Below are 27,018 nucleotides of genomic sequence, written 5' to 3'. Positions count from 1 at the left end.
TATTCCCATGCACTTCGTCCGGAAGCACTTCTGTCCCCACCAACACGTGCTTCTCACGTGAATCCATATGCCTTAGTTCTGTGGGCCCTCCTTTTTTTTTTTTGATGATGGAGAATTTATTTATGGCCAAATTCAACCATGTGACATTTGAATACGATATTTCAAACCTTATTAAATGCTTTAGTTTTTAATATTAATATATATATATATATATAAAAAAAAGGAGATTTCTTGTTTTTTTCCCCTTATTTTTTTTAATAATTTTTTTATTTAGAGAATTTTAATTTTAAAATAGATAATAGAATATAAAAATGTTAGTGGAAGAATTAATCTGAACGCTCAATATGAGTAAATGATCTCAACGTTTCCAAAGAGAGACCAGAGATTTGAATTTCTTTAACCTTCATTTCTATCTGAACTTAAAAAAGAAAAAAAAAAAGACGAATTATATTTTCATAAACCTATTTTCGATAATACAATGAAAATATAAAATAAATAAATAAAAAAATATATATATATATTAGAAAAAATGGTATAAGTCTAATGATGTTAAAGTGTGGAAGAAGACAAGAAAATTAAATAATTAATGAAATGGATGTAGTCTGGTGCTCCAAAGGTGTTTTATGTCCTCAGCTTTGAAAAGTTTGGTGTTGTAATTACACTTCTGCCCCCACTTTGATTTATTGACTAATTAGAACCCAAAAATAAATTAAATTTGTCAACAATTTAATAGGGTTTGGGGTGGGGCTTTGTGGGATAGAAGAAATGGAACATTTTTTCAACCCAATATTTAATGAAAATATCAAAGCTGGACTCAATGGGACAATAATACATCAAAAAATTGTTGTTTTTTTTTTTTTTAATTGATATAAAATATTACTAATTCATAAGGATTAGGTTTGTATTATCGAGCATAGCGTAACGAAACTTATAGAGATGATGAACAATACTAATTCAAAAATTTAAAAATTGATGTGTTAAGGAGGATATTTATAATATTACTTACTTTTCAATCATTTTTTACTATTATTTTTCCCGTGCTTAAAAATATTTTTCTAAGAGGTGTGAAAGTCATTCTTAATAGTTCATAAATCTATTGTCTTGAATTATCTGTATAAGTTACCGAAAATATAGTATTCCAATTATCACAACACTACACATGCATAGAAAGAAGGGTTCAAATGGAACAATATATGGAAAGAAAGAAATCAGAGAATATTTGCAGAAAAGACGCGGGGCCTACATAACTTTTCGACAATGTTGTGTTGTTTACGAAGAAGTTATGACCACTAATTATGGAGTATGTTTTTTTTTATATGAAACGATAAGTATAAGGAAGATCAGGAAAAAAGAAGACATTTCCATGCATTTAAATAACAAAGAAACAGATAGAAACCTTAAGAGATGTTCAGTTTTCCTGGCTTAAAGACAATTGCAAAGCGTGTTCTGCCTCCTTCAGAAATAGAGTGGTTAGCTGCTTCTGACCCTGGCGATAAACAATGCTACACCACTCATTCCTGCTCACCCATTTTCGTTCCTTCCTGCCATCATCTGACCTTCTGCTGCGGCCGAGGAGAATGGGAATGGAGAAAGATGACAATGGTAAGAATTGATGGACTTTTAAGGAAAAATAACTATCAAATAGAAGAATTTTGTAACGGCCCAAGCCTACCTCTAGTAAATATTGTTCTCTTTGAACTTTTTCTTTCGGGTTCCTCCCCAAGGTTTTTAAAACGCATTTGCTAGAGAGAGGTTTCCACACCCTTATAAAAAATGCTTCGTTTTATTCCCCAATTGACGAGGGATCTACAATTCATTTCCCTTCCGGACCCAACATCCTTGTGGGCACACCGCCTCCTCGCTGACACATCATTTGGTGTCTATAGCTCTGATACCATTTGTAACAGCCCAAGCCCACCACTAGCAAATATTATCATCTTTGGGCTTTTCCTTTCGGGCTTCCCCTCTAGGTTTTTAAAATACTGTCGGCTAGGGAGAGATTTCCACATCTTATAAAGAATACTTCGTTCTCCTCCCCAACCGATATGAGATCTCACAAATTTGAAGCCACGTGATACATGGATTAACATTCTTGGTTTAAAGTTTTACGGAACTCAATTTGGTATTGATGAACCTCTCCCTCTATCCCAACACAAATTCATCTATAAAACTACAAACTTCTATGTACTCAGAGCCACAAAAAGCATTGTGAGGTTAAACTTAATCACCAATAAAGGATGGTACCTTGCAGATTCCGGACATGAGCCATTAACGTTCATGCTTTCAATCACTTGGACCTCTTTTAGCATCATAGTGTCGCTTTCCAGAGTTCCGGTGCCCTCTTCAAGATCCATCATCCTAAAACATGGATGGTTACCATCAGTTACCTCAAAACTCAAAGGGGATGCCTTGTAAATACTTTTTCGGTAGTAGAGTTTTTCACATATTAAAAAAAAAAAGGAATAAAAATTTCAATCATTAAGAATAAAAACAATAGATAACTAAGAAAATTAAACTTTGAGATGAACTCCCAAAAGAGGACTTGAAGTGAACCACAACTCAAACTTCCTCTCAGGACACCTACGAGGGTTATAATTAATATTGCATCTTGAGTATAGAAAGTAGAACAAACATCGCTAAAATACAATATAGCAATTACTTCTTTTGAAGAAGATCAACAAGTAATTGCAAGGCTCCAGAGTCACCACAAGCCTCCCAGACTGCTGCTTCCACATCAGTTTCAGTGGGCTGCTTATCCCCTTCAGGTCCAACAACCTTACAGAAGAAAAATAATTTCAATTAGCAGAAACATTAAGCTTGACAAGAAAATAATTTTTTCAAGTTCCTCAACAAAAAAAATATACTTTCAAGTTAATATAATATTACTTCAGAACATGAGAATTTGCAACTACATTAAGAATTATCGATAGCTCGCTCGTGATGTCTCACCTCAACTTCTCATTGAATAAAAATTTTCTGTACAACATCCAGTAAGAAAAAATTGAAGGAAAGATATTATCAATTACCAATATATTGAATAACAAAACTTCCTGGAATATCACGATCAAGAGCAAAGAATTTCACATTATTCTTTATCATTAAAAGATTATTCTATTCTCTGTTTTTCTTGTTTCAAATTGGGTGAGACCAAGTAGTCAATTGTCTATGAAAAAATATGCATGCTGATTAGAATGTGTGATCAACTTTCACTTCATCGAAAGTGTTCTTGAGGTCTCTCGTCCTCATACAAAGATTTAGACCAATCCTACAATAGTTAAACAAAAGGGGCGTTAAGAAATATACGGATTTTCACATTCAAGACCACTAATGGTTATATCTACTTCTGATAATTATTACTGAACGTTGCACCAAGCAACAAGGAGCTTCAGCATATTGATTTAAATGAACCCAAAAGTTCTAGCCCTACCTCTGCCAGTAATGATGAAACTTGCATAAGCTCATCCTCCTGCATAGATATAGTTCTTAAGGCAGTTAAAAATTTCTCAGGGAAAACCAGCTTGTCCAAGTAAGCAGGTATCTTGCGCTGACCGCTCCAGCTGTAATTGCAGGCTCTGTTGCTACAGACATCACTTTGTTGGATATTTGAGGTTTTTGGTGGGTGAAATCCATGATCCAGCAATCTTCTTGGTAAAAGGCATCGCATTTCAGCCTTCTGTAAACAGGAGTTAAAAATAAAAATTTGAACTCATTAGATTCAGCATTTTTGTCCAGACAATGAATCGACTAAACATTTACAAATAGTAAAACATACTATCTGTTAAATATGATAACCATTGAACATAATATAAGCTATGTACGTATATTTTAAAATCGTTAACCTGTACTTCAAGGAGCTGCATCTTCGAATCAGAAAAAGGAACATTCTGGATGGCTTCTAAAGGATAGTGTACCTACATACCACCCATCAAACAACTGGTTTTTGTATATACGAAAACAAATCTTTATAAGTGGAGGGCGTAAACAAAAATTGAAAATCCAAATGATTTGAATTGGTTTGATTGGTTCGACTTTGTATAATTGTAAAACAAAAAAATATTCAACTTCATTTTTCTTCAATCTCCTAAATCGTCAGCAGGCATAGAGTCAGCGTTGACAAAAGACTGACCCAAACCAACCCTCCTACATACCCCTAACTAAAGGAAAAGGGAGAATGCATTGTCCAGTAGTCCTACTGTGTTAGATAGCATTACCATGAGATAATCATCTGGATTATTTTCAATGACAAATCCATAAAGATAAAGAAGCTCCTGCCAAGGATGGAAAAAATATAACCTTATCAGAAAGATAGAATAAAAATAATAAACAATAAGCTTACTCTGTAAAGGAATTTCAATGCAGAAGAAAACTGTGGACGTAACAATTTAATTTAGAGTAAGCTAAAGATGTTTCCTTCTATCATATATGCCCAAGTATAAAAAGATGAAAGCAATATTCACGGTTCACAGACAAGATTTTCGAACCTAAAAATTGATACCTCGTTCCCCTTGTTACCGTAACTGATTGAAACCTCCTCAATTCTAGAAGACCTTGCACCAGCTTTTCCGGATATATCAAGTATAAAGAACTGTTAGAAATATGCAGTAACATTATACTGAAAAGAGAATGGAAGAGTGAAATGACAACAAAGAATAGATGGTTTCATTGGCCTCGGGGGAAAAATGAAGTTGATGAAAGATAACAAAGAGGTCCTCACTTTTCCAACAAAGTTGAGTATTTAATCATTTCAACACCAAAGCTCAAAGAAATCTGAATTCTAGAAGGGAGAACTCTAGATCATATGAAACAGAATGACAAAAAAAGGGGTGGAGAAAGGATATGGAATTCCAACATAAGCATTGAAGAGTAAAAGGCATTATAAGACCAGAAAAGATCACAATACCAGAGAGGAGGTACATTGAAAAAGGCACTCCAGTAATTGATCCTGGTCCATCAACTTCCCATGTTGCTGTTGCTTTCAGATCTAAAAGTATGATGTTTAGTCAGAGAGTGACTGATGTGAGAATTTCGCAACCATGGCCAGTATCAGATAATGTTGACAAGCAAACATCCAAAGAAAAATTCATTCCATCCAACAGCTCCAAAAAATTTCCAGACAGCACATTCAAGAAGAATGATTTCCTGATATTTTTCCCTCAATCTCTTCAACACTACCATGAACAAAGTTTAAACAGGCATTTCCTGTTATTTAGCATTTTTTTTTTTTTTAATTATAACTTATACACTTGATAAAGTTGATCACGATTCCGGGAGGTATCTCTGACCCAATCGACAATCCATTTTTATAACATGATTCTATTGATGAAAGAAAAAAAGAATTCATACATGATTGCAATGAAACATCATCTGTATAGAATTTGTTCAGAATAAAGTGAAATAAACACAAAAGTGAACAAGGGATCAAAAGAACTGTAGTATCTGATAAATTTCTACACACCATGATTGCAAAAGTCAATGCCAGGAACAAGACCCTCCACCCAAACAGTTTCTTGTTTCAGAGACCCAAATGTTTTTTCACTAGCTGTGCTATCAGTCATCCGATGATCTTCACATCCTGAGATTGAATTAGTTGTAAGTTCACATAAAATAATTCCTCCCCATATCATCACAAAAACCAACTACAAATAACTTAGGTACAAGGGCGAGCACCATCTTCATTTTTCGGGCAAGCCAACTGCACCTTGGAGACAGTAGAAGTTGAAACCTCAGTATTTTCTTCGGTCAAGGAGACACTTCCAATCTCTTCTTCAATTTTAGGAAACACATAAGCATGTGGCATTGGAATGTTCAAGGCACGTGCCCAAAAAATGGAATTTGCCCTAAAAAATAATCATGTTCAATCTTGGATGAAACATGAATGGATAGTTAAGCAGAGGCTCGTTAAACAAGATTAAGATAAAACTATCCTGCTAAGTTGCATACCATAGGAAATCTTCAAAGCTCAACTCCCTGAAAAAATGAAAATAGAATATAGCACATAAAATGACTTTCCTTTGCATCAGTGAACAGCATAGTGATACAACATTAAAGACAAAAACAGACAGAGCAAAGTCTAATTTCAAAAAAAAAAAAAAAAACCAAACTTTCATTTGTAGAATACAAGGGGGAATAAAGACAAACAATCCAGACAAATGAGCTGAGTAATAAAAAGAAATTCCAATCAAGCAAAATAAGACCTAAAGGATAATCAAAAAATGCTTTAAACACCAAAGACCACTGAGATTCATGGAATGGAACCTAACCAGGAACTACACATCTGAGGACTTCTCAACCACTTCAAAGATTCTATGGTTCCTCAAAATAAGGAACTTTAAGGATAAGATACGAAATATCAAAGTAGGAAAATTTTTCTAAGGACATACAGTAAAAAAAGAATTGTTTCCAAATGATCAATTTGAAACAAAAGGAGAAAATGGCATCCAAGTTACAGACCTTACTGAAGACCCATCAAGAGTCAACAATCTATTAACCAATTTCTTCACTTTTTTTTCATACAATGACTGCAATGATTTTTTCTGCAAAACAAGAAAAAAAAAAAAAAGATAATAGATTCTTGGTTAACAGGTAAGTCTGGTATGAGAGATCACCATAAAATTGTAATGCAGAACATGATTATTCATATAACCATGTACAGTGAGATTCTGTGTGCGTGTGTGGTGGTGGGGGATACCTGTGATTTCCTGGCCATCTATTTGTAAAACAAAATAAAATTAAGGGCAATAGGTGTAAACTACAACTGCATTAACCATCATTTTTAACGTGCAACCTTGAGACTCATGCAGTTGATCATGAAGATTGATCATAAATGGTATTCAACAGTATCAATAAATTGACTCCATTTCTTCAGGTGATGAGAGAGTAGCAACTATTCTGTATGAACTAACACTAAGATTCATATAACATATACCAAAATGAACTTTGCACCTGCAGTTCAGTTGCTCGATTAAGTGTAGTACCCTTCAGTTCCAAAAGCTCGTTATCAGTAAACCAAAGTGGATTCCCAAATCTTGCAGGAAGCACATCAAGGTACCTGATAATTAAATCACTGAGATCTCACCAACTATAGGACAGAAAAGTAAATGATCATTGAGAAAGAACGTTTATCAGAAACATAAATTAAGAAATGATACATACGGTTTCCATGAAGAATTTTCACGCAGCCGCTCAACCATGAGAAATAAATTCATCAAAAATCTATCATCTACTTCACCTTCTTCATACATTGCTCTACACTCTGGTCCATAAAGAGGATCTTGCAAAACTCTCATTGGAGTAATAGCTAAATTTAGGGGAACAACTAATAGAACCCCTGCACAAGTAAGAAAATGATTTAGTTCCCTGAGAAACTGAGAAGTTATGACAAAAGTAACCCTGAAGTACTTCGAACCAGTATGATTACAAAAGCGTGTTAGCTTTTCTTTTTCAATAAGTAAATATACTTTCATTGGGATAATGATTACTGAAAAAAAAAGCAAGGAAAAGTACAAGTTTCGAAAAATAATTTCCAGTTGGTATATAAGCACATCAAGTTGTAATTACAAAAGGAATTCTCAGCCAACATGCGGCAGCCAGAACTACGTTTTCCCAAGTAGACACCCCTTTTCGAAATGTTGGAATAGTCCTATATTTCTTTCCTTCTAAACTTCCGACAAAAAGGAAACTTCTAAAGTCCTTTCAAGAGGAGGCGACTCCAGAGAAGTGTCTAACGTTTTCCAATGTTCCTTGCATAAGTAGCAGCACGAGAGGGAAATTTGATGGTGTTTGGTCTGGAAACTAGCTTGTATGTTAAATGTTAATACTAAGAAGTTTTAAGTTCAAAGAAAAATTTTAACTTTTTCAAGACTCTGTATTGCAAAAAAGTTCAAGAAAAGGCCAGGGGAAGGGAGACCTCCCCTCTGCAAAATTTCAAGAAAATAGACTTGGCAGAGAGAACATCTGAGCTTTTATCAGTCAACTGTCACTAATCTGGGCTGTTGGAAGGCTCATAGTTTCACAGCAAGAACAGGAGGCCCAAGAGCCTAGGACTGATGTGCTCATCACATAACCAGCGACTGATGTGCTATCTATCTATCATCATCATTACAGAGAACAAAGAGCCTAGGAAGCCTAGAAAATTGGCTATGTAGCAGCTACCAGCATCCAAGAGTCCTTATAAAAAGAATATTATTATGTCTTCCTACCTTCAAATTCACTCTCGCCCACCAAACTATTTAGAGACTGTATGCCAATTCCATTGAATTTAGTCTCCAGAGCTACTCTGCAGGAACAATCACCAACTTCCACTGGAAAAACCAGATTTACTATGAATGCACCGTACCACCAACATCAAGTTGGATAGAAGTGATTTTTATGGAAACGAACTACTATTTTTATTTTTATTTTTTTTCCTTATTCTTACATAGACGCCTTTAGTTAGAATTATTTGTATGGGACATCTACGAAATTCAAATTCATTTCCAAAACAGGTCGTGTGTATAAAAAAAAAGATAAAAATTTTGAATGATAAACTCTCCACATAGAAATTCATGAGCTTCTAGCCCTATATTTATTTCTCAAATAATCAAACAACAGCGAAAGCCAAAGAAACAGCCAAGAAATTTGGCTTCATACTCAAACACTACCGAATAAATTTACCCGCATGAATACAATTCAATGTGACAATAAAGAAGATCGAAATTTAGAATACCGTCAGAGGCATCGTTAGCAGAAAAAAGTCCACATCCTTTGCTTAAATCGCTATATTTGATCGTGCAACCTCGAAGTTCTGCTCCATTAACCTGAATTGGATCCCAGAAAATGAAAAGGCAAAGAACTCTAATTCATAACTCAGCTACACACGCATATGAACACCACTTGACTGAAAAATAAGATGCTACTGATTTCCGGAATCATAGAAGCTGAAACCATTAAGCTGCTTAATTTTCTGACATCGTTTTCTTTCGATTACCTATTCAGGAACTGAGAATAAGTTCACCATTGTTACCTGTAACCATTGGAGGAAAAGTTCGAGCTTAGCTTCAATGGAGTTCGCCATTTTGTGATGACTGCCGGTGACTGTTGCGTCTTAGGCACACGAACACAATGGCGTTTTTGGAGGGTAATGGCCGAGCGGCATTCTACAAGGGCAAAATTGTGAAACGATTATAAAATTTATTATTTTTTATATTACTCTATTTTGAGACCATAAAACTGCCTCTGCCATAGCGCCAAAATCAGCCCCGCCGTCACGCTGCCCCGGTGGGATTCCTCGTCGCTCACACAAACAGTTCTTGATTTCTCTCCCTTTCTGTAAGTTTTCGGTTCCACTCGAAATTACTCCAATTCTCTCGGTTCGCAGTGGCCATTTGGTTCTGAAAATCCCGAATATCAGTATTAAATATTTGACGTTAATGGTTAATTGGAGTTCGTCTTCTTCTATAGCTATGGCGATTGAGTTTACTGTGATTCGATTCTATAAGTTTCCTTGTTTCAGATTTCGTGCATTTAGGTTGTGTTTATTCCTTTGATTTAATGCGTTGCAATAAGTTTTTCTAATTAGAATTCGAAATCGAGGGCTTAGCTTCGTTAATAGATTACACCTTAACTTTCTTAGAGTGTTTGGTCATGTGTACCAAAAAAATCATAAGTAACCATTAGTTAGTCTAACCTAAACCTAAACCTAGCTCAATTGGTTAAGCCTATGCACTCGGGTTCAATCCCCCATGTTTGAGTGTTGTGTTGAATTCAAAATGGAAAAAGTAATAATCAGTATGTCTTGGGACCAAGAGACCAACGGTTGGAGGCTGCAAAATCAATGTATTCATTCCTGTAAACTCATGTATTTCCTAGTTTCTTATGTAACATATCATTTTTTCAGGATGTCTCCGGTGCGAATTCTGGTCATGTATAATGGCGATTGAATTTTTAGTGAGAATGGTTTTGAATCCAATGGTGACGAACTAAAAGGAATCATCGTCGATGAGAAAATTACGTATATCGATCTTTTGGACAAAGTCTATGATATTGTCAAAGTTGACCCAGGTGAATTTGTGGCCACAATGAAATGTTTATATAAAGCTCATGTTTCAACTCCACAAACAGAGATATTAGACAATGAAGATGTCGAGTTTTTCATTGGTGAGAATCTTGTAGACGACCGTGGCCGGAGAACACCCTTGTGCATCACTATCAAACGTAGAGAATCACTAGATCAAGGGGAGGAGGTACGTTCCTACTGCACAAAAGTCTGAAATTCCTCCCTTTCTTGCTCTTACTGAAATTGTAGAACAAAACACAACTTCCATAAGCTGTGGTCCTCAGACAGACTTGAATTGTGATGGTGAGATGCAAAATGTTGATCAACATCAACATGATGATTGTAATGATGATAGAGGACATGATACTGAGGTAGAAAACAAACATATGCAAGACGAGACTTACGGTTGTAGCGATGAGATTCATCCCCATACCTCGAATGATATGTATTTTGATAGTCTTACCATCCGAAATAGCAGAAAAGACGTCCAAGAATATGTAACATCTGATCCATTGAACTCGAGCATTCAACCGTGCTTGTATTCTGAGCGGCTGAACACTGATGTACCAAAAGCTTAACTATTGAGCAGTTGATGTCGGGTGATACTATAGCAGTGGGTCAGACTTACCCAAGCAAGAAGGATGTACAGAGCAAGTTAAGTCTTATGGCTATAAGGGGAAATTTCGAGTTCAAGTAAGGCGTTCGACAAGAGATTTATTGTTCGTTATATGTGCAGACAAAAGCTGTAAGTGGCGACTTCGTGCTTCTTGATAAGATGAACGATTTGGACTGCTTCTTGATAACAAAGTTCCACACTGTCCATACTTGTTTGACAGAGAAGGTTCATTGCAACCATCATCAAGCCAGTAGTTGGGTTGTTGGTCAGCTGATTAAGTCCAAGTTTGAGGAAGGTGCATCTGATTATATAGACCAAATGACATAATCAAGGATGTAGAGGAACAACTTGGATTTACTATATCTTATAATAAAGCTTGGAGGGCACGGGAAATTGCTTTTCGATGCCTAAAGAGATCCCGGGATCGAGAGAGGCGGTCTCGGGGGAGGCCAAGGAATCAATTTACGAAGAGTCGTCTCTACGATTGTGTGGGACGTGTGGTGGTCGTGGCCACAATAGAAAAACTTGTAGGACTCTTCTTGTTTTGCAGTGAAGTGCTAGAGAACTGGGAGTTGATGAAAGAGTAACACCATGAATCCCAAACCAAAATTTATTTAGGATATGTCATGGGTAAGAGTTTATAATACTAAATAATAATTTAGATGCACATTCTATTAATTTTTTAGGGATAAGACTCGATGATTTGTGTAGCATATTAAAGAACAAAACCTCAGTTGTCTCAAAATACATATATAGTCAGCCTCAAGCCTCACTCATGAGAAGATTCAGTCTTCACATCACAATACAAACTATACATTCAGCACCTTCTGAAACTCGTCGGTGATGTCGATGACTTCACTTTCATGTTCTTTTCTCTTCAATTCAGAAAGCTGTAAATTCAGTTCAACAATTTGCTTCTGAATTCTTTCTCCCCTGTCTGGTAATCTTGAGATAAGGACCTGATCATTCGTTCACCCAAAGAAAATTTGAGCTGTTTGGATCAAATGAAGTAAAACCAAAACGACGCTGGGAGGTGGCGAGATCTAGAGGTTTAATGGCTCGTTATTAACATTGGTAAATAGACTCTCTAGTAACTATGGTCTTGTTTTGATTTTGTTGGATTGGATCTGTTTTTTGAGCTACCCCGGAAAAAATAAGGCATTGTTTGCTGGTTGTGTCAAGATTTTATCGTTTTGAACTGTCACTCAAAAGGGAAAGTTGCATAGAACCGTACCTTATTTTCTAGAGTTTGGGACAGCCGATTGATTCTCTCTTTGATTTCCCTTTCAGTCGGCTTGCTTGGACTGCTTGCATTTGTAGCAAATCTATTCAACTTCACATCCTTTGGGTTAAAAGCAAACCTTGCCCTGGAAGCAACGTAAAGGATGTTATCACACCCTGTGTCAATGTAATTCTTCGGTAACTGATAAGTGTAACGTATGAACTCATACCCATCTGTATCAGGATCGATTGAAGAACTTGAAGTTGCTCTTTCACCAAAAGAAAACTCCTTATTCCTCCTACAACCATATTAACATACAACTGGTTAGTTTGAAAAGATAAAGAACATTGCAAGGCTTTTAATTATCTTTTGTTTTTGTTTTTTGTTTTTTTTTTTTTTTTAAATAAGGACAAGATTTATGATGATTGAAATATAGCAGCCTCCTGCAAACAACACTTCTTTAACATGTTTGATTAGTTTTATTTCTAGACCCTGGTACATAGGAACTAAAAGTGCTCAAATCCCTCCCCTTCCAAAAAAAGAATTAATTTTATCGTCCGAATTCATCTCATTTTTCCTTTATTTACTTCCGGTTCTCATACATGGCAATGAAAAATCTGCGTATGAACATATTCACTTTTTTCCCATCATCCTGCGGTTAATTATGATTAAAATTTGCCAATAAAATTTTGATGTTTTCCCTGGCTAAATGCTTAGAAATAGAAGTGGAACGTAAAATAAAGCTACCTGAAAGATGCCTCTTCTTCCTCCAATACGTGCACAGGTTCTGGAGCTGTCTTGGAGAAGAGCAAATTGTGGTGACTAACTCCTGCAATACCTTGTGTTTCCAGGAACTTTATGTGACATTTCAAAGAATCGTCCCTGTAGCCATGAACAACGAGTGAAAACGGGAAAAGTGGAAAGAAAAAAATGTTGACAACTGCAAAATGTCGGTTATGGTCTCCCGTTTAGCAGCCCCAAAGGACTTCAAAGACTAGTAAAACAGTAAGACAAATCAGGACGCTAATTATCAACCTAACTGCTAATACACTCATTTCTTCTCACGCAAATTCTCGACCAAATAGAAGTGTAAACATGTAGGGTATCGAAATCATATTTACCAAACCCCGTAGACTCTTAACAAATCATACTAATATAATCCACAAATGATCCTACTCAACTAGTACAGTCCAGTTGATAAAAGAGTTTTCATCTAAAATTCAAATCTCTCCAAAACGCAGAATGCTAAATATTGAGGCTCCTTGGTCAAGTTTAGTATCACTTGAAACCTGTAGTCAGATGACAATATCAAAATTTTAAAATTATTGTATTGTAAACCATAGGCATTAAGTGTTAAATGTGGACATGCATCTGGATGCCTTATCATATGCTTTAGTGGAATCTATTATTTGAATCGTACATTGTAATTTGTCGATCATGTTCCTCATGCAATTGTTGTTGTGTGACAGATATATCGAACCCGTCTTTTGGAAGGCTAAAAAGCTCCCGAAGATCCTGAAAATTTTACAATGTTAACCACACAATCCAACAGGCAAAACAAATAGATTATTTACATGTATTACCTGTTGACTAAAGTACCGAATCTGTTCTTTGTGCTCTGTTGCGGTTTTAAACAGCCCCCCTTTATAAATCTACACACACATTTTAGAAATCAAAATTTCTCAGAGGCATTTATGAGCCTCCCAGCAGGAGCGCAAAACTAAATTACTGATAAATATGGTCTATGGATAAATCATGGGTATATGTATAGGGAAAAAAGTTTACTCATTTGGCCAGTAAACTATTTTACATTCTCAGGTTTATGTATGACACATTTAACATCATGCTTAATAAGACTTGTACATCTAACAAACATTTATAGAATAAACATTACCTGTTTCCTGTAGATCTTTTCTTCAACAGTCCCACAAGTCATTAATCTGTACACTATAACATCTTTCTTTTGTCCAATTCGGTATGCCCGATCAACACTTTGGTTATCAGTACTGCAAACAGATTGAGAACATCTAGTTAATTACTACAAATTTTGTATATAAAACAAAATAAAAACTTGTCCCTTTTTTTTATGTATCCAAATTTATGATGCTTTGAATATGGCTGTCTTCAATCCCAACACTAAACTAGGAGATTTTGATGCTACACTACAACATTCACCATGCATCTTGTATTAAAAATCAACTGCCTTTAAGTTTTCATATTTTCTATTTTAGGATTATGAATTTTTGTAGCACATAAATGGTCCATTCTCCCTCATCACCCCTTCATTAAAAAATAATAATAATAATAATAATTCATCTGATTCTTCTCCTTCTATTGCATCATTCCTTTAGACTGAACTCTCCTCCCTAAAGGCTAAGTGGCTTATTTCTTTAATTGATTCTATCAAAGATATACAGATAAACAAAGATTTTATCTGTATTTCTTCAATTTATCGAAGATATACAGATAAACAGGAAAATAAACTTGTGAATAAATATCCATAACTATCTTTTCAGTCATTTTGTAGGAAACAAACTTTAATTAAAACATGTTTGTTACTGTTTAACCAATCAATGACAATTTTCTCTTGTATAACCATAAAGAAATAAAATAAAATGAAGCAATAATAGCAGATAAAAAAAAGATGAAAAGATATAGAAATCCGCTTTAATTGAAAGAAGATATTTAGTCATGATATTCTTGAACAAATTTGAGCTGCAACGTTGATGCAAGCATGAGAAAGAAATAAACATATATATTTCAAGAACCTTGGATTCCAGGCAGGATCTACTACAATTACACGATCTGCTCTGGTAAGTGTAAGACCTAAACCACCAACTTGAGATGTCAAGAGAAAAATCGAAGGTCCTCTACCTTCTTGAAAATCCTAAGGGGGGAAAAAGTTCATGTCAAGACTAAGGTTATATGAATATATCTAAGAGTCTTTCGGTACTTTACTTACATTTACAATCTTTACTCTGTCGGTGGCTTTTGTAGTACCGTCAATGCGCAAGAACTCGTAATCATTGGCTAATAGTGATTCCTATAGAGAAAAAAACACCTATATTAATTATTTCAACATTAACTTCTAAACATCTTGATTAGAAAGGGTGGTACTCGTTGCAGATGCCAATTCAAGTTTCCATGAACTGGTGCATTTTCATTCAATTTCACACAACAAATACTCCCACGAACAAGTACAGATGTCCCTTTTAACTTTTAATTTTTTTTAATTATATCAACGAGAAGTTGTTTCTCATTAAAAAAAAATATATTTGGATGGATAAATCGCATGCCACTGTTTATACCAAAGTTGTTTAATAGCATATTTATCATCAATCATCCTGACATTTTGCACTATGAACCAAATACCCTATTTTGTAATGAAACAGTGTCATTTGAATACCAAACGTCAGCATAAGTCAGAGCCAACCTCAATAAGATTGAGCATCTTGCGAGTTTGAGAGAAGATTAGAACATTATGCCCCTTCGGGATCAAATTATCCTGCCAATAACAGAAAGGACGTTATATTGAATATACTAGCTTTTATGAAACAAAGGATTCAATCAAACATCACTAACCAATAAAGACATTATGAAGGATATTTTGCAAGAGACATTGTCATTATACACTTCATAATCATCCCTATCAGCCACATTTGCTAAATGCATTGCCAGCTTCTCTGCTACACCAGCATCTTCTGGACTTAGCACAGTTTCCATTCCTTCCAATAGATCTTCAGCTGCTCTTTTCGTCAAAAGAAGTGGATGATCGCATATTTTCTTAAGAATCTACACCATACCAAATGAATAATTAACTTACATATAACCTGTGGCACTCCCCCATTTGTGGCATGGGTGGATGATGATGCCATTTCAAGAAAGAACAGATAGTGTTAGAACATAGATGCGAGTGGGGGGTATCACTTGATCTCAGCTTTATTAAATGGTGGATTAGTTTTTCTTTCAATTTTCTAATTCAAAAAAAAAAAAAAGGGAAAAAAATTAGCCCAACTTGCATTGTGAATAGTAGGGCATAAAATAAAAAAGCCACGTTCATTAGTTCTATGACAATCCACATGAAGCAAACAGTACTGTCAAGTGTCAACAGACAAGCAGTAAATGATAGGTAAATTGCATAATAATAGAACTTCCTTAGATATTTAATTGTTCCAACAGCGCAAACACTGTGCTTCAGAATAAGAGAATTGAATCACAAGTACAAGAAAATATCCAAATGAAAAAACATTGCATTATATAAGTGATTTCTAAAAAATTGATTCACTAAAGCCCCTATCAAAGAAATATCATTCACAAATAAGAATAGAACACTAAAAGTAATTTTAGATCTACAGACAATGCCATATGAATATCAAGTTGTAGTATAGATTGAACAAATAAGCCAAACTCGATACTTTTGCACATTATTTTAACCGAATTAGAGTATCATCGACTTACTGAGCGAAGCAATTAAACTTAAAACAATGAATAGGTTACTAGGATAGAAGAATAAACTATTCAATTATATGTTCATGACTGAGGCCATAACGTAAGTGTCAAAAGCACCAAAACATCTCATATCTATTACTAATTTTAAAAGCAATAAAAGCCCAATGGAAAGAACTCAAACAGATTTAAATTATTCAATTACATATTCATGACTGAAGCCATATCGTGAATTAATAACTGCAAAAGCAATAACAATGGAAGCAACTCAAACAAATTTAAATTTGACGTTCAAAACATAACTAAATGTAAGTAGCAATTTGAGCTAGAACATAATGATAAAATGTATCATAAAGATGAGGGGTTTATGGATTGTTTAGTTTAATTTTTATCTTCTAGTTGATTTCTAGGCTGTTCCGTGTACTTGGTTATTTGTTGATATTTTTCCTCACGGTTTTCCACTTCATCAATGAAAAATTATGTCTCCTTAAAAGTATAAAAGTAAAAATAAAAAATAAAAGTACCGTAAGGGCAGCCAATGGTGAGCCATCAAATGCTGAAAGTACCAATTCACTCTTCAAAAAAGCTTCATAAAGTTTTCGCTGCATCAATTAATTTGGGAATGCATTATTATTATACTTTGAATGATGTGATCAAGAAGAAAATTGATAAATAATTGATCGAACCTGACAACTAGTCAATTTAAGCCAAACAATAATGTCATTCTTTTTAGAGAGTTTGGCAGCAGCTTGATCATTATCCTCGTTAAACACTTCACTCTTCATACGACGCAAAAAGTAGGGTTGGATACGTTCCCGTAACTCCTGTAAAAAGGTACCAAATAACCATTTTTGAAAAAGAAGGTTGGAAAAAATGCAATATATATATATAAATATATATATATATATACACTGACCATGATAGGAGGATGCAGCCCCATTAATATACTTACAATGCTACAGATAGCTAGTAGACTGTTTATTCATAATGAACATAAGATGGAAATTATTTCATTCATTGATAAACATTACAAAAACCGAAGATAAAGAATTCTCCCAAAACCAAAGAGTCAGTTTTTTTTTTTTTTTTTTTTTGTGTTTTCTAGGAAACAAAAAAAAAAAAAGAAAAAAGATTTCCAGTTAGCATGAATCAGAAAGGGGTAAATCAGACAAAACTGGCCATCGAAAAGAACCTCCTGAACCTGCTGTTAGAATTTTCAAACCAAAATTATCAAAATATAGCACCAACCAACAAAAATCATAATCTACCGTGATTACTAGTCACCAAATTATCACGTATCGTACACCAAGGTCCAGGATGCAGCAACAAAAAAAATCTAAGGGAAAAAAACAGAGGGAGAGAGAGCTGGTACTTTCCCTTTTCATAAAGCACTGTTGTTTTCTTCCAGCTCACACGCAACAAGAGAAAAAACCCAATGCTTTTTTTCCCTTTCTACTATTGTAATAAATAAATCTTAATTCCCAAAATTGTGCCAAACTGGCAGGCGACAACAAAAAGGTTAAAGGTCCATAAACAAGCAATAAACATTACCTTTGCAGCCATTGAACCAACACGCTTATCTCTTTCAGAAGCCTTTTTGTCATTTCCACGAAGAATTGCACACTCATAGTACTCTTTAAACCTGAGCAAGTCCAAATTTCATACCAACAATACATGAATAAAACTTTGAACAAGTAACATGAAGAAGATGAAAAGATATCTAAAAGACAAAACAACCAATAATAAAACAAGGATGCATACCATTTCTTGTCACCCAATAGGTCAGGACAGCAAAAATTAAACAGGGCCCACAGTTCCTAGTAGCGAGAGAAAGAGAACGGAAATTAAATATGTATGGGATTCAAGCTAAAAATACACCTCCCATGGAGTATTTATGATTGAAAGCAGATAAAAGAACTGGTAATGTGATACCTTCAAATTGTTTTGCAATGGTGTGCCACTTATAATTATGCGATGAGCACTAGGAATTTCAAGCAAACTTTTGGCTCTTTGAGTGCTAGGATTCTTTATTAGATGACCCTGGATTATAAATGGGTTGATCAATCACACTGATATATATAACGAATGGAAAGTCTACATTAATTTGTAGTAAACAAGTTATTTATGACTGGAAATATCCACTACATTCAGGTAATGGCATGTCGATTGAAATGAGTACCAACCTTCAATCTATTTCAAAAAATTCAAAGCTAAAAACCATAGAACCAGTTCTTGAATCTCGGAAATTTGGACTTCTAATAAAAGAATCTAAGTTTGGTATAGAAGTTTGAATCTAACCAACAAAAACTTTGATCTGTAGGGTGGAATATAGTATAGTTTGTTTATTATATGGAACAATCATACAAATAAAATAAGTGTATCAGCTAAGTATTAAAAAGATATATATATATATATATATATATGAACAAATTCATAATTAGTAAATTACAAGTATATAAATAATGACCTCATCAAGGATCATATAATCCCATGTTGTTCCATCCTCAGTTTCTTCATCATCAAAGAAGCTGTTTCCTTGTAAAGACTTTGAATTATTCCTTACAATATCATAAGTCGTCAGAAGAACACCTTTATCCTGTTGCGGACACAAGTAATACAGACAAAACAGAACTTTCAATTATACGCAGCAATTAAAAAACTAATTGAAGGTATCCGATAATTTTGGTTAATCCCAACATAGGTAAAATTTGATTAATATCACTGTGCAACAAATTTCTACCAAGAATAATGCAATCTAATATTTAGAATTGTCTTTGCTTCTTCTAATCAATGGTTACAGGCTTAGTTTAATCACAAAACTTGGATATATCTAACCTGGAGAATATAATTAAGCTCATACTGTCGAAGTTTAGCCGACGTCCCATAGTATCTGTACAGGAATTGGAAAGCTCAGCAGCTGCATTCAGTTCTATAACAGAAGTAAAAATATATATTTAAAATAATCCGGGCAATAAAGGGTTACTCTCTCGTCTTCTCAGAAAGACCCACAACAGCTAACTCCTTAATCCAATGGGGCAGGAGAGTTTTAGGAGCCACAACCAAGACCCTCTTTATTAAACGCGAATAAAAAAGTCCAGCTAGAAAGCCACAAATCTGAGAAGAAAGGGACAAAATATTGTATTTAGACACATCCAAGCAAACAAACAGATTGAGAGAGAACAGTTCTTTCTGTTATTACCTGCATTGTTTTCCCTAAACCCATGTCATCCCCTAAGATTCCACCCTTACCCCGACAATGTAGAGACCACAGCCAACGCAACCCTTCACGCTGATGTGGATACAGCATCTTTGCAATTCTACCTTGCAATTTGAAAGCAGACTTGTGACCAGTGGAGCTTTTTCCCTCCAATATAAAATCCTCAGCAGATTTATCAAACATGTCAATCCCATCAGAATCATCACTCTTCTTTTCATATTTGTCATGTTGCCTTCTCACTTCATTAAAATTCCTTGTTTCACGATTCAGAACTACGCAATCATCCTCCAGGCCTACCTCTCCTTCGTCTATCAACGCAGGAGTTTTTCCTAGGGAATTATACGACCTTTGGACATCCTGATGCATGTATTTATCTCGTCCTTCGTGATGTTTATTGTTTCCATATTCTAGATTTAGAAGTTGTTCACTCCCTGTACTGCACGTATCAACTTCATGAGTTCCCTTGTAAAACACATCGACCTTCACCTTATTTGGGGGAATTTCTACTCCATACTCACCACTCAAACCGTCGTTCAGAGTCTTAACAACATTCTCAACTTTTGCATTTTCACCTAACAAGGAATTAGATGGGTTGGTGGAGAACTTCAGACTATCAACCTCACGTTCATCGGCTTCACTTGCTTCCTCGGTCCCTTTTCCACAATAAGAAGCAGATAAGTTTTCAAGAGAATCAAATTTTCTTGGTTTTTCACGCTTCTTCTCGACAGACAAAAGCTCAAGCTTCGTGCTCAAGTCATTCAGAATATCCCTGATATCACTTCCCTTGTTATCGCGATGATCCAAGGGCGGTGGAGGTGGTGGAGAAGGAGAATCAAAATCTGTAATACCAGAAAAATTGGGTTCATTGAAATCAAACCCCACTGGATTATCCACATAACCATCTTCTCGGGACGAAAGTTTGCACAGACGGCGTCGGCCACCAATCTTAACCTTCCTCGGCTGTTCGTCCACTAAAAATTACGGATGAAAAAAAAAAAATAAAAAAAAAATAACATCACCGACAGGAAAAGATACTACCAATAAATTTTATGGTTATGAAACTGCAGGAAGAAACTGAAATCCGTACCATTAACACCTGAAGACTGCGGAATACTATTATCATGAAGTTCGTCAACATTAGTCGATACTTCATTGAGGCGACGTTGATTCTCAAGTTCGATTCTCGAGGGCTTTTCATCTTCGTCTCCTGCCCTCTGACCTGCACACACACAAATAAACTCACCAGCGATTACTACAGAGCTACGAAATTGGAGAACCAAGAAAAAAAGCGGAGTGCGCGAAAGGAAGGAAGTGAGTGTACTGTACTGTACCACGAGCGGTTGCCAGAGAGGGTTTGGGTGGAGCAGAAAGATCCTGAAGGAGTCGGTAATGACGATCGTTCAAGCTGAGAGGTTTCTTCCTACTGGTCGTGGAATCGGCCATGCCTGAGTCGAACTGGATTAGCGTTTCTTCTGCCGGAGGGATTCTGGACAACGGCGGAACAAATCCGACAGAGGGTTTTGGAAATGGAGTTTGGTTTTGTTGGTCTAGCGTTTGAATACTACATGCGATGGATTTCGATACCTTTCCCGCTTCCCTGCAAGAAATTCGAACAATTTATATGAGATTTTTCACTTTCTTTTTCCTTTTTTAAATCATTTTAACGTAGGGTTTTGTTAATTTTTTTACTTTTAAAATATTTATTTTAATCCATAGACTATTTTAATTTTTATTTGCAAAATTTTAACATAAAATTTAAAAACGATGAAACATATATTTGCAAAACACTGTGCTTCCGATAATTTTTAAAATTAGTATTTTGTCTATTTGCGAAACATATATTTACTTATTAAAAATTAATTTTGATAGTATAAAATTGTGAAATAAAATATTAAATTAATGTTATGACTAATATCCACAAAGTTTGGAATTTGTGTTTTTTTTTTTTTTTTAATATAGTAGTTAATTAAAAAAAGGGTGGAAATTAATTTTATGTATAAATCAATGAATAATTTTTTACGGGGAAAAAAAAAAGATTTAAATTAAATAAAAGGAAGTAGATTTTTACCTAAAATCGTTGGGAAGAAATAGAATTAATTCCCTCTATCAGTCATCGCCGCCGCTTCGGTCCTTCGCGCGAGAAACGGTCTGAAAGAGTGCAAGAAATGGAGTCACCCAGCAAATCAGAGACCACTTGCGGAGACCTGAGGATTGAAGAAGAAAATGATGATGATCCGCCATTATTGAGCTCTCATGCTCTAGCTGCACTCAAGGAGTTCCTTGACGAGCAAGCCCAAACTCAGCCCGATGTTCACTTGGAAAGCGGAGTTTCCGAAGACTCAGAAGTCGCTTTAGTGACGGAGGATTGGAGGCTGAGTCAGTTCTGGTACGACCGCGACACGGCGGAGACAGTGACTAATGAGGTTCTTACGCTGTGCCAGAACTTCGAATCTCCTCGAGTCGCTTGTATTGCTTGCCCGACTCTCTATACCTATCTGAAGGTAATTGGATCGTCGTTTTCTTTTCATCACATTTCGAAACCAGAAATTTGTTCTTAATTTTCTGTTCTTGGAGATTCTGCTTTAATTTACTCAGTATAGGTTGAAATTTCAAGTGTTGGATAAATATACATACCTTCAATCATACAGAGGATCAGAATGAGTTTTGTTTTGGATTGGAAACCCTATCCTTCTCTTCCAGAAGTAACCAGCTGCTCTATTGGTTGTAATATATATTGACTGTCTGATCTTCATTTCTCAGAAACTCGGTCCGCATGTATCTGCACAACTTCTTGAGTATGACGAACGCTTTTCCCAACACGGCAGTGAATTCACATTTTACGATTATAATGAACCAGAAGAATTACCGATGGAATTGAAGCATGATTTTCAGATTGTGATAGCAGATCCTCCTTACCTGGTGAGAGATAATATCTATAGCTTACACGTTTATGATTAGTTTTTTTCACACTTTTGGATACTTTGTTTGTGAATCAACCTTCTTTGTATGAGCTTACTGTCTCATATAAATATGTCTGAAATCTGAACTCTGAACTTTGGTGGATTACCAAAGAAATTAGGGCTGGCAAGTTCCTGCCTCCGGCTCTCTCATAACTTCGTAAACTCGGTCAAAAGACCGTGACGCGTCTCCTTGGTTGATGATTCTGCATTCTGATTGTATTTGGATAAAATCTGGATAGACATGCCTTATAATCCAAAAGGATGTAGAAAAGGCGAGGTCAATTCCTCTCTTTGAGGAAACCAGGGATGATAAGCTCTAACTAACTCTACAGCTCCTGAGCTATGGAGTCATTCCACATTACTCCAGTTTTTTCATAGTTTGATTTAAGAGAAAATGGGAAGTCAGAGGAAGAAAAGACAGTCGAAACTGATTTTAGTGCTTGGAATTATATGTGTGTGTGAAACAATGGTTTTGTATCGAGCTATGAATAATTTGTGCTCCTGCCTTGTTCGTTCTTGCAGAGCAAAGAATGTCTGGAGAAAGTCACTCGTTCAATTTCTTTCCTGGCACAGAATCGTGAATCCTACCTCCTATTACTAACAGGTATTGTGATGATGAATAACCTTCCTGCCAAGCAATTTGCTTTTTTTACTGTAAATAGATGTTCTATCAGTTGCCTGATTACCAAGATTTCTAAGATACTGATTAGATTCTTGGATTTAATTCTGTTGTTTTGCTTCTGACAAAACATTGTGCAACAACAAAATGCAGGAGAAGTGCAAGCAAAAAGAGCAGCTGAGCTAATGGGTTTTCATCCTTGTGGTTTTAGGCCACACCACTCTAGCAAGCTTGGAAACGAGTTCCGACTGTTCACAAACTACGATCCAGGGCCGAGATTAGGAGGTTGGGAGCAATAGGTTTAGGATCGCAAATTTTCAACATGAATAGAAATCTCCCTGTATCCCCTTGAATCTCATTATCAAGTCATATTGTTGGTTCAAGCCTACAATGGAAGAAGGATTTGGTGAGAACTCTTGAGTGAACTTCTGAAATGGATCGATGCAGAAGCCAAAATGTAGTAGAAAAAAAAGCTACTTTTGGAGCATTATTATGCAAAAGTAGAGAGGAAAGCAAACACTAAGTAGTATTTATCATAGATATATTTGGGAGCTTCATGATCTCAATTTGGAGTATTTGTTTGAACAGATAATGGAATTAATGTGTTTATTTGTGTACAATTGAGTTCATAACGTGACGTGAGTATGAATCGATCGATCACGAATAGCTGTATAAAAATTCTTATTAGAAAAGAAAAGTCTTGCCTGCAGGGAATATGTCTGCCCCAAGTCTTTTTGTATGTCACAAATAGAATTCCTCCACGAGATCCTTGGCATTGCTCTCAAGAAAAAAATGCTTTCACTGTATAGTCGAATAAGAACAAAGGGGAAGAAAAAAAAACTGGGTAATTCAACATAGCTCCAAGAAGCCAAATCTTTTCATTCAACAAACACCTCATTACTGTATGATAGGAATGTTGCTGACCAGTACATCTATCTCTATTGATCGCTCTATTAGCTCGGTATTACCTTCGAACTCCTAGCCCCATACCCGTGTGTATCTACCAATGAACAGTCTCCTAGACAGATTAAAGATGCACCCCAAATCAGCCCCATTATCATGCTGATTATATGGTGATCTTGTTCTATAAAAACCCATCACGTTTGAGAAAACATGTGCTTTCTATCTTCACTATCCAAGAGCTGGAGATTTACAGAGTTCTCTGCCTATTGAAGAAGAAATCCTGATGCAAGGGCAAGTGATAGGCCCTCAACCACACACTCTTTCGGCCATCAATCCTTTTAAGATTCAATAGACACATTTAGAATTAATATATACACAACCAACAACCAACAACTCAACAATTCAAGGATGGAACTGCATACCCTGGCAAGGAGAAGCTGAAAGGCGGGTCTAATATCATTGATTAAATCTCATACACCGGCTCAAAAGTTTCAGAACTGTAGGGTTGACAGACACACTCAATTGCATGTATCAGTTTTCTACGCGGCCCCACCGCATTGGCGCCCATATCTTTCAGCTTTTTCATGGTTAGATTTACCAGGTGAAATTTACTGATACTTTTTCTCTGGAAAATACCCACAAATTGGTTCAGTCCTAGTGATTCCAACCATCTACTTAAACCACCAGCTTTCTGCAGCTTCCTCTCCAGATTAAGTGCTTTAAGTCTCTGATTTAACAATGTGCTTCCAGTGAGAAAGCCCCCAGGGCAATGTAAATGTGTAGGCTGCTTCATAGATTTCGCACTGTTCAATAATCCTGAAACCTTACAAGGCCTTGAATTGCAAGCTTCATCTGGGTTTGGGGTGACAGCTTGCTTCAGTGGCTCTTTCACTGTCGAATTACAGTGAGCAGCAATAGATTGCTTAACATTTTTAGAAGTTGATGGCAGTACAACAGCAGGTGATTCTTGACATGTCTCTTCAAGAGCTCCTGCTTGGCAATTTGATACGTTTTGGGTAATTGGCTGCAGCTGACTTTGTCCAGCATTGGGAGATGAGGATTTTGTTACTATTGAAGTGGGAGGCACTAGGATTGTGACTTTCTGCTTCTTTACCACCACCCAACTATCATCTCCAAGCAAATCCAAATCAATATCAGAGTTTGAAGAGCCAGAAAGATGAATAGGATTACTATTCTGTCTTTGCTTTGTTTTCACCATCAGATTCAACCTGATTGTTTTAGACAATAAGCAACTGAAGTTGTTGATCCAAAGTAATGGTATAACTATGCAGAAGGCATGCCAGAGTTTATATCATATGTAGCTACTTCTCAGTTCATCTACACACAATATTGTCCTGCAATCAGCAAAAATGAAAATTTTGCATCAATAGACAACAAGATACATTTCCAGTCCCCGATAAGGACATCAAGAAGAATTTCCAATTAAAAAGTTAAGGCCAACGCCCAAATTCCGTGCTCAAATGCTTAACCTTCCCCAGTGTTGGTTCAAGTAAAAGCATAACTAAACGCAAACACATATCCAATACGAACAACTAGATCGATGGAAGTTTATCTCTATCTGGTCTCACGACACGCTAGATAATTAAGGTTTTTGGTTTAGATGTGAAACAATTGAGTCAAAATCCATTTGGGATCCCGACCAGTTCCTCACCCCTTCAGCCTTCCCGACTATAATTTTGTACGCTTTTTCCACTCATAGCGTTCTCTTTACGAGTTTGGCAATCCGCATGAACTTCGAAATTTCAATCCTGCTAGGGCTCACAAAACATCCAAAATTCGCAAGCTAATTTGCATTTTCGCGCCGACGCCTTCACAATGACCTATGCTCCCAAGTGTTTCGTGAGGTAATATTAAACTCCATAGACATACAGCGATAGCGTTTATCTAAGAACTAATTTCTGTAGAGAAGACCACAACTGACACCAAAATATCGATTAAAATGATACAGTCTCTAATCATAGAAAAGAAAATTGCCCGCGCAAAAATTCGAAACTGATTTCGGACCTAAAGATTCTGAAGTAACACTACGTGACGGGTGAACTTGTTCGAATTCTCTATTTAAGCTAACAATCATTATTTTCAACTTCATCTCGACATCTCAGACTCAAATAATTTCTACAAAATCAGAAGCAAAAAAAAAAAAAAGAACAATAGTGGAAGCATACCATCAATCAGATCTAATCGAGAGAAAACGAAGATCTCCACGTTGTAATACAGAAGTCAGATCATAATCGGATAGATGGAGCAAGGATCGTATAGTGAATCTGTCAAAGGAGCCAAAAGATCATTAGATGTGAGAAAGAGAAAGACGGATGAGTCTTCTACTCCCCACGTTCGTTCACCACTTCTCGATTTCTCTTATTCTTTATAAATTTCTCCTCCTTCCTCCTTTTATGGGAAAAAAAGTTCACAAATCTTTTGTATTTTTGAAACCAAAAAATTAATTATTTCCATTCAAAATTAAGATAATAAGAATTATACAAGTAAGAGAAGTAGATCAAGTGGATTTGTAACCTCCAGAAAAGGATTGACTATCAGGACTTGGCACAAGGTCCTAGTCCCGAATCCGTCCATCGTCGGTGTTCTACTCGAGTTGTTGCATTACACTAGGAGATCGACATGTGGGCTCCCCATTCGACTTGTCTTGAACCACAGACCACAAACGAAGAGACTTCCTAGATCATCATATGCCCACCGAGCGGTGCTTATAAGGACTAACAATACTCTCTTATATAATTCACATAAAAAATAATTAAATTTTATAATTTAACATTTTAAATTAGTTAAATTACAGATTAATGTTTCTTAAACTTTAAAGAAATTAGTATAAATGAGTTATAAACTTTAATTTTTTTTTTTTTTTATCCGGTAGATATTTATAACAATTGTAAAATTTAATTATAAAATATTTAGTTTCTTATATTTTTTGAATTTTAAAAAGAAATCGAATAAAAAGTTTAAGAAATTATTATATATTTTTT

General features: G+C 35.6%; 4 protein-coding genes and 1 long non-coding RNA gene across 11 annotated transcripts; 2 read left to right on the top strand and 3 right to left on the bottom strand.

Moving 5' to 3' along the window:
- Positions 1-1,293: 1,293 nt before the first annotated feature.
- Positions 1,294-9,182, bottom strand: LOC111477602. 3 transcript variants are annotated; one of them, XM_023121460.1, is made up of 16 exons: positions 9,002-9,182; positions 8,705-8,795; positions 7,153-7,327; positions 6,943-7,048; positions 6,451-6,533; positions 5,941-5,967; positions 5,668-5,837; positions 5,456-5,572; positions 4,901-4,981; positions 4,496-4,557; positions 4,212-4,268; positions 3,840-3,911; positions 3,428-3,673; positions 2,660-2,775; positions 2,245-2,358; positions 1,294-1,568 (listed from the first exon to the last, which is right to left on the bottom strand). In XM_023121460.1, the coding sequence occupies exons 1-16, from the start codon at positions 9,050-9,052 to the stop codon at positions 1,409-1,411; spliced, it is 1,728 nt and encodes a 575-aa protein (XP_022977228.1). In that variant the 5' UTR covers positions 9,053-9,182; the 3' UTR covers positions 1,294-1,408. The 3 variants fall into 3 exon arrangements, with proteins under 3 accessions (XP_022977228.1, XP_022977229.1, XP_022977230.1); XM_023121461.1 differs by having other exon boundaries at positions 1,294-1,562; XM_023121462.1 differs by having other exon boundaries at positions 1,294-1,559.
- A 35-nt stretch (positions 9,183-9,217) lies between these two features.
- LOC111477606 lies at positions 9,218-11,316 on the top strand. The gene is made up of 2 exons (XR_002717329.1): positions 9,218-9,306; positions 9,875-11,316. It is a non-coding gene; the product is annotated as an uncharacterized LOC111477606 (long non-coding RNA).
- LOC111477601 (protein CHROMATIN REMODELING 24) lies at positions 11,294-21,685 on the bottom strand. Of its 2 annotated transcripts, none has more exons than XM_023121458.1 (23): positions 21,603-21,685; positions 20,866-21,131; positions 20,622-20,753; positions 19,517-20,505; positions 19,301-19,431; positions 19,153-19,207; positions 18,785-18,913; positions 18,250-18,357; positions 18,079-18,134; positions 17,869-17,959; positions 17,004-17,141; positions 16,842-16,919; positions 15,454-15,663; positions 15,305-15,376; positions 14,834-14,914; positions 14,640-14,758; positions 13,766-13,877; positions 13,455-13,523; positions 13,292-13,386; positions 12,619-12,753; positions 12,101-12,169; positions 11,884-12,016; positions 11,294-11,608 (listed from the first exon to the last, which is right to left on the bottom strand). In XM_023121458.1, exons 2-23 carry the CDS (start codon positions 20,975-20,977, stop codon positions 11,459-11,461), a joined length of 3,264 nt encoding a protein of 1,087 aa, XP_022977226.1. In that variant the 5' UTR covers positions 20,978-21,131; positions 21,603-21,685; the 3' UTR covers positions 11,294-11,458. The 2 variants fall into 2 exon arrangements, with proteins under 2 accessions (XP_022977226.1, XP_022977227.1); XM_023121459.1 differs by having other exon boundaries at positions 20,631-20,753.
- On the top strand, positions 21,607-23,906 carry LOC111477605 (EEF1A lysine methyltransferase 1). Its single transcript, XM_023121467.1, has 4 exons — positions 21,607-22,035; positions 22,295-22,453; positions 23,017-23,098; positions 23,267-23,906. Exons 1-4 carry the CDS (start codon positions 21,700-21,702, stop codon positions 23,410-23,412), a joined length of 723 nt encoding a protein of 240 aa, XP_022977235.1. The 5' UTR covers positions 21,607-21,699; the 3' UTR covers positions 23,413-23,906.
- Positions 23,812-26,711, bottom strand: LOC111477603. 4 transcript variants are annotated; one of them, XM_023121464.1, is made up of 4 exons: positions 26,519-26,711; positions 26,203-26,301; positions 24,439-25,371; positions 23,944-24,351 (listed from the first exon to the last, which is right to left on the bottom strand). In XM_023121464.1, the coding sequence occupies exon 3, from the start codon at positions 25,233-25,235 to the stop codon at positions 24,480-24,482; it is 756 nt and encodes a 251-aa protein (XP_022977232.1). In that variant the 5' UTR covers positions 25,236-25,371; positions 26,203-26,301; positions 26,519-26,711; the 3' UTR covers positions 23,944-24,351; positions 24,439-24,479. The 4 variants fall into 4 exon arrangements, with proteins under 4 accessions (XP_022977234.1, XP_022977232.1, XP_022977233.1 ...); XM_023121465.1 differs by having other exon boundaries at positions 26,552-26,711; XM_023121466.1 differs by lacking the exons at positions 23,944-24,351; positions 26,519-26,711 and adding an exon at positions 23,812-23,893 and having other exon boundaries at positions 26,203-26,451.
- Between the last annotated feature and the right edge of the window lie 307 nt (positions 26,712-27,018).

The sequence above is a fragment of the Cucurbita maxima genome, unplaced genomic scaffold (genome assembly GCF_002738345.1).
Source record: "Cucurbita maxima cultivar Rimu unplaced genomic scaffold, Cmax_1.0 Cma_Scf00004, whole genome shotgun sequence".
Taxonomy (NCBI): domain Eukaryota; kingdom Viridiplantae; phylum Streptophyta; class Magnoliopsida; order Cucurbitales; family Cucurbitaceae; genus Cucurbita; species Cucurbita maxima.
The sequence above is the reverse complement of the archived record's forward strand: the minus strand, read 5'-3'. Positions and strand labels throughout refer to the sequence as shown.

Excerpts from the sequence above, each read along its gene's own strand:
- LOC111477602 (XM_023121460.1), bottom strand. The coding sequence starts at position 9,052 with ATGGCGAACTCCATTGAAGCTAAGCTCGAACTTTTCCTCCAATGGTTA. Across the intron at positions 3,674-3,839 it reads TGCAGCTCCTTGAAGTACAG|AAGGCTGAAATGCGATGCCT; the intron begins GTTAACGATTTT and ends TCCTGTTTACAG. Across the intron at positions 2,359-2,659 it reads GTTGATCTTCTTCAAAAGAA|GATGATGGATCTTGAAGAGG; the intron begins GTAATTGCTATA and ends TCCATGTTTTAG.
- LOC111477605 (XM_023121467.1), top strand. The coding sequence starts at position 21,700 with ATGGAGTCACCCAGCAAATCAGAGACCACTTGCGGAGACCTGAGGATT. Across the intron at positions 22,036-22,294 it reads CTCTCTATACCTATCTGAAG|AAACTCGGTCCGCATGTATC; the intron begins GTAATTGGATCG and ends TTCATTTCTCAG. Across the intron at positions 23,099-23,266 it reads CTACCTCCTATTACTAACAG|GAGAAGTGCAAGCAAAAAGA; the intron begins GTATTGTGATGA and ends AACAAAATGCAG.
- LOC111477603 (XM_023121464.1), bottom strand. The coding sequence starts at position 25,235 with ATGGTGAAAACAAAGCAAAGACAGAATAGTAATCCTATTCATCTTTCT.
- LOC111477601 (XM_023121458.1), bottom strand. The coding sequence starts at position 20,977 with ATGGCCGATTCCACGACCAGTAGGAAGAAACCTCTCAGCTTGAACGAT. Across the intron at positions 15,664-16,841 it reads CACCATTGGCTGCCCTTACG|ATTCTTAAGAAAATATGCGA; the intron begins GTACTTTTATTT and ends GGTATGGTGTAG. Across the intron at positions 14,759-14,833 it reads ACAGAGTAAAGATTGTAAAT|GATTTTCAAGAAGGTAGAGG; the intron begins GTAAGTAAAGTA and ends TTCCCCCCTTAG.